General features: G+C 44.9%; 1 protein-coding gene across 1 annotated transcript; it reads left to right on the plus strand.

The window, feature by feature from the left end:
• The first annotated feature begins 2,297 nt into the window (after positions 1-2,297).
• On the plus strand, positions 2,298-9,418 carry ADCYAP1 (adenylate cyclase activating polypeptide 1). The gene is made up of 4 exons (XM_034995944.1): positions 2,298-2,465; positions 4,670-4,801; positions 5,258-5,356; positions 6,508-9,418. The coding sequence occupies exons 1-4, from the start codon at positions 2,356-2,358 to the stop codon at positions 6,695-6,697; spliced, it is 531 nt and encodes a 176-aa protein (XP_034851835.1). The 5' UTR covers positions 2,298-2,355; the 3' UTR covers positions 6,698-9,418.
• The last annotated feature ends 4,493 nt before the right edge of the window (positions 9,419-13,911 follow it).

The raw sequence follows: 13,911 nt of genomic DNA on the forward strand, positions 1-13,911 counted from the left end.
TCCAAATTATAATAGGAAATACTCCCACTAAATTGCCATTTCCTCTAAGTTTTGTTTAAGGTCCAAATAATTAAAATGCACACTAATGGTTATTGATGGTTCTATTTCCTTTGAGCAATAAAAAGAAATAGACTTGATTTTCTCTTACTGGAGTAGAAATTTAGGAATCTTCTTAAATTGCCCAGGGGCTTGAAAGCCTCCGGGTGGCTGTAGTCTTCTCTTATTGCTTTCCCACGTCATTTTCAGCTAAAAAAATTTTTTAACGGTTCCCAATGGAGGGATTCCCGTTAGAAACCCTCAGCAAGTGAACTTGTACTGGGAATCCTCACACTTTCCCAGTCTGTCTGTATTTCCCCAAACAGAACTCAAGTTGTAAATAAAGGGGAATAACGTATTTCTCACTACCAAATTCTTAAAATTTCAAGTTTTGTGGAAAATACAATTTCACAGTTTCAATCTTTGAAATCAGTAAGAGCCACAGAAAGTGTGAAGGTGTTCAAATAGGCCATCTAGAGATCTAAAAACCAGAACTAACAGGAAACACAATGCTCTTTACTCAAATGTAGGCAGGGTCTGACTGTTCTCAGCATTAAGGGTATTCATGGACACTGCAAAGGGGGAACGTATCTGAACAGTGGGGAGACTTGGACAGTGAATTGCCACATTAATAGTATCAGTGCCAAATCTTCAGATTTAGAGGCTCTGGTGAAAAATTAAACCAACAGCAATTTTCAATGTTTGTAGCATCTGCGACCAGAATTCAGCACTCAGAGCTTGGACAGCTCCACAGGCCGCGATCGGGTCGCAGCTTTAAGTCTAATCAATCTACTCATAGCCAGACTGTCAACGACAGCCAGACTCATTAGCGATTTACTGAAAATCCTCCAAGACTTCCCTTTAAAAACAAAACGACTTCCACATTTAATTGTCTATCTAAAAGAACATACGCAAGAAATTAGGAGATCTAAATTAAATTTATTAATAGGAGAGCTTGATGGTGCTTAATTCCAGAGACCAGAGCTCTGATTGCTGGGGCTTGATGAAAAGTAAAGAGAAATCGTAGTGACATAATTAAAAACATGACTTTTACCATCCTTGAAATTCTATGAATTCGTTACCCATCTTGAGAAATGGGTAAAATTGAAAACCATCAAAATAACTGCACTTCTTAAAAATTGGATTGTATGAGTGAAAGGTGTTTATGAGAAGTCGATGACTCCGGATCTTATCATCCAAGAGGACAGCACAGAATAGTTAATATGTTCCTTGAGGGACTAGGATGCTGACGTCTTTTTCTGATACCCGATCATTACGTGACTGAAAAAAAAAAAAAAAAAAAGGAAGTCATTCCATGAATAAAAATCGGAGCGCAACAGTGCAACAAAATATTCTGTACTTAAAGGCCACAGGCAGACAGATGTTGACAAGGAAGGCTCTTCTAAAACCACGTTCAGATAGATTTCTGCTAACTGCACATATAAATAGGAGCATAGGGCCGGTCACCTCTGTAACCACTGGCATCAGCAGCTGCAGAAGCCGCAGCTTCAGACACAGCCAGAGGGACCTCAGAGCAGAGAAGGCGCTGCCGACTTGCACAACTGCCTGACCAGGCGGTTCCAGCAGACCCCAGCTGAGCTGCGGCCCTCCCTCTTCCTTCTTCTACTTCTTTGACTTTCCCTCTTTTCCTTAATCACTTACTTCTTTCTCCTGGTGGACTTAGGCCACTTTGTCTCCCACCCCCACTTGAGCTCCTCGCCTCCTCTTTCTTCCTTCTCCATCTCTCTCCTCGCCCCCTTCTCTCGGTGTCACGCTTCCTTCTAGTTCTGTGCGTCTGCAAACTTTTGAACAGAATACTGGCCTCAGCAAACAAGTCCTCCAGCTCCTCCTGCTGCTCCTGCTCATTCCTGCGGCTTCTCAGACACTAACGCCAGACGGTGATGCCTCTTGGGTTGTGACTCCAGCGCAGAAACTTGGAGGAGCCCTTTGCCCGCCGTCTTACTTGGCAACAAACCTCTCCTAGCAGCGGTAAGAGTTGAATGGTAAGGGGAAAAATATCTTACCAAACCAAACGACTCCTTTGTTGATTCTTTCACCCCTCAGCATCAGGGTACGAGTTAGCGTTCCTTCGCACCAGGTTTGGCGAGTTATCGGGCTCTAGGTATATACATATTTTTTTCTCACTATAGCGAGAGGGAAGTGGCAGGGTGCGCACAGGCTGTCATTAAGCGGTATTCAACACTGGGAGCCGGAGCTTTGCTCTGTCCCTCCCCCAGCTCGGGGAGTTTCCTGGGGTTGGCGGGTGAAAGGCCAGGGGCGTTCTGACAGCTGTGTGCCCTCTTTTCCCTTCTGCGCAGAATGACCATGTGTAGCGGAGCGAGGCTGGCCCTCCTGGTCTACGGGATAATAATGCACAGCAGCGTCTACTGCTCACCTGCCGCCGCAGGACTCCGGTTTCCTGGAATCAGGTAGGTGCTGGCCGCCCGGGCTGAGCTGAGGCTTGGTTTCCCCTAACACTTCCTCCTGGTCGTCCTCCTGCAGTTGCGCGGTCCCGGCTATGACCATCTCCCCACCGGCTCCCAGTACGCCGCTGTCAGCCTGGGTCCGGCCTCGGGTCCCTGGCCCTGGACCCGGCTCAGCACAAGGTCCGGGCAGGCTCCACTGCGGCTCAGCGCCCCTCCCCCAGCCCAGCCCGCCGCAGCAAAGGGGCCGGGGTAAAGCAAGGGAGCTTCAGCCGGCTAGAGAAACCTCCCCTCCCCCAGCCCCGCCCGCGGGGGGCAGGGCCGGGCCCCGAGCTTGACTTCTCTTCCCTATTCTTAGCTTGAGTTAGGAGAACTTCTTCTCTGGTGCCCGCAGCCAGGTTGGAGGGTTGAGCGTGAAGCTCCCGTGGACTTTGCTTTGTTACAGCTTGTTCTGGACTATCGGGGCGGGGTCTCCCTCTCTCTCCTCTGATCTCCCTTTCGCTTCAATTCGAATTCTTTCCCCTGGAAGAGCTTTCTCTCAAGTGATACATTTTCCAACTGCAATTTGAATCTCAGACTGTCTTGGGGAGGAGGAGTGTTGGCCGGGTATGGTTGAGGAAAAGCGATCTGAGAGAAGGAAGAACAAGAATGAATCTGAAAGGAAGGGGGAGCTTGTTTGGAGGTCTTGAAAGGAAAGGGGAGGAACGGATGAAACGGATGCAAGGCAGGAGGAAGAGAAAGCAGGCAGGCAGGCAGGACCAGGACAACCCTGCCCGCCCGAGGCTGGAGTAATCCTGGCTTTTTTCTTAACCCCTGGTTTCTAATCGGTTGGCACTGCCAGGTTCCTTACGCAGCCCCAAAGTCCTGGGGTGGTCAGCCTGAGAGTGGAAGCTCCCTTTGCAACGCAGCTTCCGCGCTCCGCTGGGCTCCCGGCTCCCTGCAGCTAGGAGCGCGCCTTCTGCCGGCAAAGCTGCTTCTCGGAGCCGCGCCCAAGAAAGGTCGCCTTTAGGGGCCGCTGACCATTGATTTGGCCGGAGAGATGGGTTCTGACTTCAATATTAGGATTCCAGCATCCGGACACGGGGCAGGGATGAAAGTGGCCAGAAAGACCCGGGGACTCTGGGAAGCTGGGCTATAGAAGAGGCGCGTCGCCGACGAAGGGTGGGTGTGGGGCTGACGGAGGCATGTGCTTGCCTTGTCCTTACCTCTCCACGGATGGAGGAAAGGCGAACAGAATAACGAAGTACGACTCTAAACCCTACTAGAGAGCGCTACTTGCCCTGGCCGCGTTCCGACTCTCTCCAGCGGCCCAAAGCGAGGGGGTTTTGCGTTTTAGCCCATCACTTCCCGTCCTATATCAAGGATAGAGGCGCTAGGCAAGGGCGACTTCGAGACCGCGGCGCTCCTGTTGGCTCTCCGTCCCCTGTTGACCCTTTCCCTTTCCGCCGCCCAACATCCCTAACAGATTAGCGCGAACTATTTATTTAGCGGATTTAAAAGTCCTATTTCACTCCTAGCAATTTTCAAAGTCCCGAGTGCCTGGCACTTTCCTCGGGCGAGGAGCACCAGAGTGCGCGGACATGCCACAGAATGAGCCACGGCCAAACAGGCTAAGTTTAGGGGCATCTATTATTCATGTTCCTGCCAGATCCTCTCCCGCCCAAAATAGAAGTCGGAGGTTCTCCGTGACCTACATCTGCGCGGGGAAGGGCTCCCCTGGGCTCAGAGGCTGGTGGGGGTGGCTGGCGGAGTCGGGCGCCGCACACCCCACCCATCCACCCTCCCTCTGTTTCTCTCTGGGCCTCCCTATCGGGTCTTCGCCTTGGCCTGCGTCTTGTCTCTCGTCCCCGCCCGTGGCTGCTTGTTTGGGGCTCAGGCGCCAGGCCCGTAGGGAGGTAGATCCTCTTCGATGGCCAGGCGTACCGGGTCGGCACAGACATCTCGGCTTCCCAGGGCCCTGCAAGGGCGACCCTTTATCCGCGAGAGGACGGGTCGGAGAGCAACTTGGAGGGATGGGGAATTTCTCTTGAGTGTACTTTCTTTCGCCTTCCCTCTACCCCCTCCTCCGTCCCGGAAGAAGTGTCAATTCTCCGTGGGGGGACCTTTAGAAAGAAGGAAAATCAATCGCGAGCCCCTTTCTCTGGGTCCTTGCAGAGCCGGGGAGGGACTTACACTGACCACTCCTTCTACCTCCCCGGCTATCCCCGCAGGCCGGAGGACGAGGCGTACGACGTGGACGGAAACCCGCTGCAGTACTTCTACGACTCTGACCCTCCCGGCGTGGGGAGCCCCGCCTCCGCGCTGCGCGACGCCTACGCGCTCTACTACCCCGCAGAGAAGAGGTACCACCCGCGCGGCCTCCGCTACGGCCCGGGACTGAGGTGGCGGGAGGGGTAGGGTGGTGGCCCACCGAATAGGTTGTTTTTCATAAAACCCCTCAAGCCTCTTTTCTCTCTGGCTGGTACCCATGAGAGCGACAGAAAGTTAGTAGCGGGTCGGTCTGTGTGGCCGTAAGGGTCGCGCGGGACCAAAAGGTCTGTGGCCCAAGGAATGGCCGGGAGTGCGCGCCCCAACCAGATTCGATGCCTGCCATCCCTGGAGGACAGCAGGAACTCCCGTTCCTAGCAGTCAGTCGCGGGAACATCCCGAAAGAGTAATTCGCTAGTTTTGTGCCTCCGGAGGGGCTTCCCGTCAGCCTCCCGAAGCGCCGAGGCGCGTGCGTGCCCAGCTGGGGGCCTGGGGCGACCTCTTGGGGACAAAGTCAGTGACCTCGGGCGCTCACTTTGCCTCCCCGTTAGAGATGTCGCCCAAGGGATCCTTAACAAGGCCTACCGCAAAGTACGGGACCAGCTGTCCGCCAGGAAATACCTGCAGACACTCGTGGCCAAGGGCCTGGGGTAAGAGTTTGCGAAAGAGTTAAGCGGCGCAGAACGGCGCGCGAGCTCCGGGGTGGGTGTCCGTGCGAGCGCGCGCGGGGTGGGCGGTGCCGCGTCTGCGTTCGTGCGTGCGCGTGGGCCCGAGGGTGCGTCTGCGCCGCAGGGTCTTCGGGGCGGGCGGGCGATCACAGGCGAAGGTTCTGATGTAGCGCCTTAAGTTTGGCGAGACAGTTCTGAGAGGCAAGAGGCAAGGAGAGGGCAAAGAAACCGGGGAGTTTGATCGTTTTGAATTAAAAAAACAAAGAAAAACCAAATAGTCTCCTTCCCTCCCCTCTCCCCTCTCCCAGTCATTGAAAACCTTCGAGCTTCGCGGGACGATTTGCTATAATTTCTTCTAAGCATGATTTTTTTTTTTTAAAACCATTCTTTTACTGTAAATTCAAATCGAAACCCAACAAATCCTCAAATTTGGGCAGTTAGGGAAACAAACAGTTCTTGCGCGTGCCAGACAAACCCAGACAGAGCACAGGGCTTGCGTGGAGCATCTCTCAGCAGAAGGCAACGTTTTAATAAAGCCCATGGGGAAACAGATTACATTTTTCGCAATGAATAATTCATGTGATGAAAAATATTGCCTACAGCCTGTCGACTTATATTGTTACCACGTTTTTCAACTTAGCGTGCGGAAGGGGAGGAGTGCTCATGTCTGACTAGGAATTGCAGAATCGATGTAAAACTCCCAGGAAGCAGCCAACGTGGCACTTGGGGCTCTCTGGTTATTTTTTCTGTACCGGGGAGGGGGGTGGTGGTGGGAGGGGTGAGAGGAACAGTTAGGACAAGTTAGTGCAAAAGCGCGGATGGTCAAATCTCAAAGGGCAGTATTTGGGGACAGGTTAGGCGTGACTCGCGCATGCCTCTGGCCCGGACCTCATCTCGGGTCCCTTCCGTAAGGATTTAGTGCCAGGAAAGCCTCGGTGGGGAGGGAGGAATGAGGGGTTTCCATCACAGCCCTCCCCTCCGGCTGCTTATTGGCAGAGGAAGGCGGCGCGGTGGGCAATGAGAGCCGTGCCTTCCCTGAAGGCTCCCGCGTGGGGTGGGGCCCACCTGCTCCCCGCAGCTATTGAATCTGTGTCTCCCGCCCCGCCACCTCTTCCCGACCCCTTTCCTTGCAGTGGGAACCTAGGCGGCGGCGCGGAGGACGACTCGGAGTCTCTCTCCAAGCGCCACTCAGACGGAATCTTCACCGACAGCTACAGTCGCTACCGGAAACAAATGGCTGTCAAGAAATACTTGGCCGCCGTCCTAGGGAAAAGGTATAAACAAAGGGTTAAAAACAAAGGACGCCGAATAGCGTATTTGTAGTGGTGAGTTACCAGCTACCTTGTGTATACAATCCTGACACAATGACAAGTCACTTTCCCAACTGACTGAACAGTCATCGCTCATGTGTTCTATCCAAACATGTATTTATGTATGAAGTAAAGCCATTAAATGAATATTTTGATAATATTGTTTTTTTCTTTTTACAAAGCACTAGAGAATGCACAGATATACTTTGTGGACCAATTATTGATATATATATTACAAATATATATATTAAGAATATTTATAGGTATAATAGCAGTTCATACAGAGTGTGCACAAGGATTGAAAATTCGCCTGAGCTGTTTATGTTTTTATATAAAATAAATAGAAAAATAGACAATCATTGTTTTGAATATTACTCCTATTTTTGTAAAATGGAATTAAAAGGATAGTATTTTTATCCACGACAGGCCTGAAGATATTAATACTGACCATTTGCTACTGTACATAACGATGCCCTGCTCCAGGGAGATTTGGAGGTAATGATTTGGGAGAATTGCTGAAGGGCATTCTTTCCTAGCGAGTCTCTGGGGCAGGTTGCTACAGTCCCAGCTGAACTCAACTAGGACTGTCCCCTTTTGTCCCCCTCGCTGGGTGGCAATTCCAATACTTCTGCTTTCTTTGATTCTACTTTTATGTGTACTTGTCTCTCTTCAGACTCTCAGCCCAGAGGAAATTCTCCTGATAAAAACAACAGCTCAGTGCAAATTGTGCTTCTCCCCAGAATTCACACCACTCCCTGGGGGAAGTGTTGGGTTGTACAGAGAAGGGAGACTTGGTAGAAAAATCTCCCTTTTTTGTACTTCCAGGAAACTCAATATCCCGAGGTTAGGGCAATTGGAACAGAGTGAAGGAAATGTAGGTGTATTGGAAGAGGCAGAGCATAAAGCAGTCAGAGGAGGACCCTGGAGAGGGACTGGTTTGGAGCTGCCCCAGGTCTGGGAGGCTGAGGGTAAGCCGAGTCCCACCACAGGTCCCCTGCCTGACTGACTTTGGGCGCTGGATATTGGAAATGGATGCAAAGTACAATGTGTTTTTCTCCAGTGCTGTCAATGCTTCTCATCTTGTGAAATGACCAGGATGCTCCCCTTTGAACCCGGCTCTGTAGGAGCCACACTTTTGTGATTTTCTGAAGACTCTTTCCCACCCTCTTGCACTGTTGAAGTACCGGTTACCATTTTTCATTCATTTCTCTTAAACTTGTGAATGCTTCTTACTTTTTTTGTCGTCTGATGCAAGCACTTATTGTAAAGTTTACGAACCCCTGTGTAGTTACCACTAAGTAATTATGCACTAAATATGAACCTTTTGTTTCTTGTTTATTGAGTTTGTAGGTAAAATGTATTTTTCTACATTATGGCTTATTGCTTAGTAAAATTTATTTCATAAAACCAACCTTTGTCATATTAGAATGTGTAGTGTTCACATGTTGCTCAGTTTTTCTAACTGATAAATCATTTAAACCTCATCTTCATATGTATGAGTACTATATTATATTTGTGGTCAAAAGTGAGGTAAGCAAGCTCCAACAGACCTTGAGAACCTCCCCCTTGTATCCTTTCTTGGCTACAGAAAGCATGTCTGTCTGTTTCCTATCAATTCCTTGAACATGTGAGTAATCTCTATAAACAAAAGAACCTTCACCCAGCAACCAGATCAAGCTACAACAGGCAAACCAGCCAAACTCCCAAAATTCAGGCACAGATTCTTTTGGGAAAAAAAAAAAAGAGAACAAGAAAAGATTAAACATTAGCTTGTAAAGTTTAAAGGACTTTTCTTTTTCCTTTACGGATTTGATTCAGTACGAAGTCATAAATCAAAGAAAACAGAATTGGATTTGCATTCCCAGGCGGGATGGATGCTGCCAGGAGATCACATTGCAAACAGAGAAAGCACAGAGGCATTCGATCTATGCCCGAGTCCTGTGTATGGGATCAATCTTTCTTTAATTCTGCAGTCTCCTCAGGCAATGTGACACGGGATGCAGTTTGCAGCTTTAGTGCCTTTCTTCGCCTTTTAAATCGCCACGAATCACAGATGGCTATTTAGTGGCCCTACAATGCTGCAACACATCGGCTTGCATTTTAGTCTTAATTATTTGTTTCTTGGATAATGGGCAGAGTTTTCTGTATTTGTGTCAGCTGTTAGTGGTGAAATAGGGCTCTAGTTAACCTTTTATTTATGAAGTCTAATTTAGTGTTCCCGTGGCTAGTTGCAAGCATTTACAGTGATCACCCAGTTTAATCTTTTGTATACTTTTTAGAAATGCCAAGAGCCTTACTAACCTGGAGCAGATTTATGATATAGTGATAATTTAGGTAGATGTTAGTCTTGGAGCTCTTATTTTGTGTGCAACTGATTATAAAAACATCTTAACCAAGTATTATTACACACATGATATCTATAACTAGGACTTTGATAACTGTTATATAAAGTGTGTAAAATTTGTATGAATAAATTTTTGTAAACAATGCAACTTCGTCTAATGTTTGGAGAAAAAAAGACATTTAGGAAATAACTAAAATCTCTTAAAGAATTATATTTTCTTTAGCAATCATAAGATCTTTCATGTCTGAAATATATAAGCATCCATGTATTTTCATAAACTGTACTTTAATATATGCTTGATGTGTTAACTGAATTCAACTAAAAATTTAAAGTAGCTACTCAGATGGAGATGCCTAAGAAGATATTAAGTTCATAAATAGGCATGGATGTTGGAACACTTCTCGGATGCACCATTTAGATAAATTTCCATCCCCTAGTGTATATATACATTGCTCAATATTTAGAAAGTTACTATCCACTGGTGGGAGTTAGTACCTGGGTATTAGTTATGCTTCTAAAATAGCAATCTGACATGTTCTTTTACAAGTAACTCTTCAGACTAAATTGGTCTTGATAAAATTCTGCATAAAAATGACTTAAATAATCAGTTTTGGAGGTTTTAAAATATGTTTAGAGATCTACAAACAACTATTTTTGATTAACGTGCTTTGGGTGGAAGGAAAAAGAACATGAACAAGCAAAGAGTTAATTGAATACCTTTAAAAATGTATTTTGAAAGGACAAAATGTGAACAGTCATTTGTGGATTCTTTGTTTTATTAATTGAGATTAATGAACTTTAAAGCAAAGCCTTCATATGAAATTCCCATGGATTTCTCAGTTGTGTTTATTTTGGAGCCCTTGATGATTTCTGGGCTTAAAAAAAATATTGAAAGTCATTTATAATAAGTCAAATACCATTTAATTTAAATTGCCAGAATTTCATCTTAAAAATTAATGCATTCAATTAATAAATCAATAACTATGTCACAGTAATATTAAAGAATGAGCAAAAATCAGCAAGGATTCAAAAACTATCTTCAGAACTTGGCTCAGTATGTAAGGCCCAGAATCATATAGGGAGGAACTTACGATCTAGAGATCTCATTTGTAGTAAATTACAAAAAAAAAAAAAAAATACAGTACAATTCATGTTTATATTGAATTTTATTTAATAAGTTTTTACTTCTCCATCTTTAACTGCCTACCCCATTGAGCTGCTGGTGTGGTAAATGGAAGAATGAAGAAAAATAATTTATTTGGTTGGGGGCTAATGACTTGTCAAGAAAGTGGAGATAAACCCCAGATTGGCTGACTTCAAGTGAAGTTCATGTATATAGCACCTTGCTATATTCTCTTACGTGGGATCAATCAAATGATAGTTTTCCCTTGGAAGGCTTGATATATTTAGGTAGCCAAGAAGTGTGCCTTGTTGCTATTAGGTCTGGGAATACATTAATACAATACAGTAAATATTTATTGAACATCTAAAACCAGGCACACTGGTTGAGAGAGCTTAACACCTGGGAGTTAAAGTAGTATTTTTCCAAAGAATATTCTTCTGCTACAAGATCCTTATTCATAATGTAGATTGCAGGCCTCCACCAGGACACGTGAATCTGTGTTTTAAGTAAAAACCTTAGATTAATGGGCCCTAAATTTGAGACCACCTAGATTTAGAATTTGGTGACATACGTGTGCATATATGTGTGCTGAGACTGGGTGTTTTTTTTTTTATGTTAAATAAGCAACAAGTCATGCTACCTATACACAGTAATAAATATATCAATAAGCTGTATTCTCCCAGGATGGACATTAGATTCTTTGAAAAATTGCAGTATTTCCGGTAGGTTATTAAAGCCATAGTTAGCATTATTTTACTTATATATTCTGGTTGGACATCTCTGTCAAAAGGGCTTCTGGAAGGAGAGTGATCCTATAAGTAGAGTCCAAAAAATCCAATCACATGACCAAGAGATGAATGAAATTAGAGAAACCGTGCAGCCATCTGGCAGTAAGTCTGCAGATCCAGAAGTCAACTTCGGATTGTATCATACCCAAATTTGGCTTGAATGTATCCCCACTACTGTTTACAAGAGGATTTCCGTTGGATGCCCTGCTATGACCTCAGACTCAACCCTAGTGTTCACATGGTTACAAAATTAGGAACCATGATTGAGTCTGAACTCTTCTCTTACATTGCAACCTTTTTTGACAAAGGGAGGTGCCTTCTCCTCTTGCTGCTGCCCATTGGTTTGTAACTGGGCAGCCCAGTGTAGTCATTCCCACTGTTCCCCCAACTCAGTCCTTCCTCTTTGGGAGGATGGATTCATATCAGTCTTTGAAATGCTAATGTTCCTTTTCATCTCCGGACCATCCCTCTATGCCCCAATGTCTTTTCTCTGTCTACCCCATCTAAATATTCTGTAAGGTCCAGCTCAAGTCCTCTTTTTCTAGGGCTCTTTCTCAGCCTCTCAGAGTGACCATAGCTTCATTCCTCCTATGTCCACCCACACACTGTTCTCCTGTGACCCTCGCTCTCTGTAGTACTACTTTTTTTAAAAAAGATTTTATTTATTTATTTATTTGATAGAGCACAAGCAGTGGGGGTGGCAGGCAGAGAGAGAAGCAGGCTCCCCGTAGAGCAGGGGGAGCGTGATGTGGGACTCGATCCCAGGACCCCGGGATCATGACCTGAGCCGAAGGTAGTTGCTTAACCAACTGAGCCACCCAGGCGCCCTGTAGTACTACTTCTGATCTCTAATTTCACACTGCTCTGCTTTGTTTCTTAACTGTTTTATAAGCTCATGGCTGTCTTCCCAGCTAGATGAACTCCTGGAGGCCGTGGCCAGTGCATTGCACTTTAATGCCAACATATTTCTGGGAACATAGTAAATATCTCTTTGAGTGACTAAAATAACCAGAGGACTTAATTCACCATGGCATCTCCCCCTTACTCTAATAGGACAGCTACAAAGCATATATAGGAAGTGAAATTAACTTACTAATTACGTGTTCATCATAAATGAAACTAGATCTCCCTCCAGGAAAAGCTATATAGAAAAGAATGCCAAATTAATTAGATGTGTTCCTGCCATAAGATAAAATGAACTTTAAATTCACATATAGGCAAAAGACTGCAAAAGACTCAAGCTCTAGGCATTTATTTTTTCATTCTGATAAAGAAAAGAAGGATTGTATTTTCATACTAAAAAGAATTTACCTTATGCCTCAAGACAGTAATACCTTTTCCTAGAATAAAAGAAAAAGGGGATTCTTGAGACACAGACTGGGAACTGGACTGCTCTTAAAAATGGTAATTTACAGAGTAGTTTTCTGCAGCTGCCAAAGAAACTTCTCCCATCAACAGAGATGTGATTTGAACATGAGTTCATAGACAGGAAAGAGGATATAATGAAAAATATTTTTTAACAACAATGGAACATTATAGTAGGTGCTATTATCTGGTCTAAATTTATTTTCTTCTTGGCTATATCTTTGCTATACATTACAGAATCCTAATTCAGGGAGGAATATTACCTATAAACCTAAAAGAAAATAGACAATATGAAATGTGTCTGTGCACATTTCTCCTTCTCTTATTAACTACCCTGATTTTTGCTCTGTTGATCACATGCCCCTCTTGGCTTTTATGGGATACTAACTCTAGATACAACTTCTAGATATAACTGATCAGGATAATTGTACTCCTGACCACAATTCAGGACTTGACATGTGATCTATTTTAGGATAGTGAGATTAGAGAAGAATTTCTTTTTCCTGAAATTTTTGCTGGAGGTTTTTCTTCTGGGGAAGAAGTTTTACTTTCCTTCTGTGTGGTGTAGTATATAATGTAACACACCATATAAGAAGCCAGCCCTACAGTGGAGATGATACCAGGAAAGACAGAGAAGAGTGACAGAAGAACCATGTCCTTGACAACATCATTGAGCCCTTGAATCAAACCAACACTTAAGCCTGAACTACTACTGGACTGGTCTTTTGATATAAGCCAATAAATCCCCTTCTTGCTTAAGCCAGTTTTTGTTGTTGTTTGTTTTATTTTTTGTAATCTCAGTTAGGACCTGTGTTCCAAGTAATGGAAAACCCAATTCAAGCTGATTCATTATCTTTTCTTCAGAGCCTAGAAGAGGGTGTTAAAACTGGTCTGCAGAAGTTCCGGCCAACAGCAAGTGTTACAAATCCCAGTGCCTCAAGACTTCACATTCTCTGCTAAAATTCTACTCTAATGTTTTAATATTTAAAAATTATAAAATGCCTGGAAGTGAACCCTAATAACTTTTTTTTGACTATAGTAAGAACTACACTTTGAGGAGCCCTCCACATCCTTTGCTACCAACTATGCTACTTCTTTGAACCACTAGTGCCTTAGAAGTGCTCTGCTCTGAAATTTTTAAAAAACTCTGCTTTCTGAGTACAGACTACTATCCTATCATTGCTGCCATTGCTTACATCCATGAACCTTGCAATAAAACACAGCAGAGAGCCACTTTGGAAGACAGTTTGGTTGTTTCTTACAAATTAAACATACTCTTACTGTAAGATCCAACAATCAGGCTGGATTTAGGTCTACACAGAAACCTGTCCATGGATGTTTAGAGCAGCTTTGTTCATAATTGCCAAAATTTGGAAGAACCAAGATGTCCTTCAGTAGGTGAATGGATAAATAAACTATAGTACATCCAGGCAATGGAATATTCAGTATTAAAAGTAGATGAACTATCAAGCCATGAAGAGATATGGACAAAATGTAAATGCATATTACTATGTGGAAGAAGCCAATCTGAGAAGGCTTCAAACTGTATGATTCCAACTGTATGACATTTTAGAAAAGGCAAAACTTTGGAGACAGTAAAATGATCA

Source organism: Mirounga leonina, unplaced genomic scaffold (assembly GCF_011800145.1).
Source record: "Mirounga leonina isolate KUSES-001 unplaced genomic scaffold, KU_Mleo_1.0 Mir_93, whole genome shotgun sequence".
NCBI classification, from domain to species: domain Eukaryota; kingdom Metazoa; phylum Chordata; class Mammalia; order Carnivora; family Phocidae; genus Mirounga; species Mirounga leonina.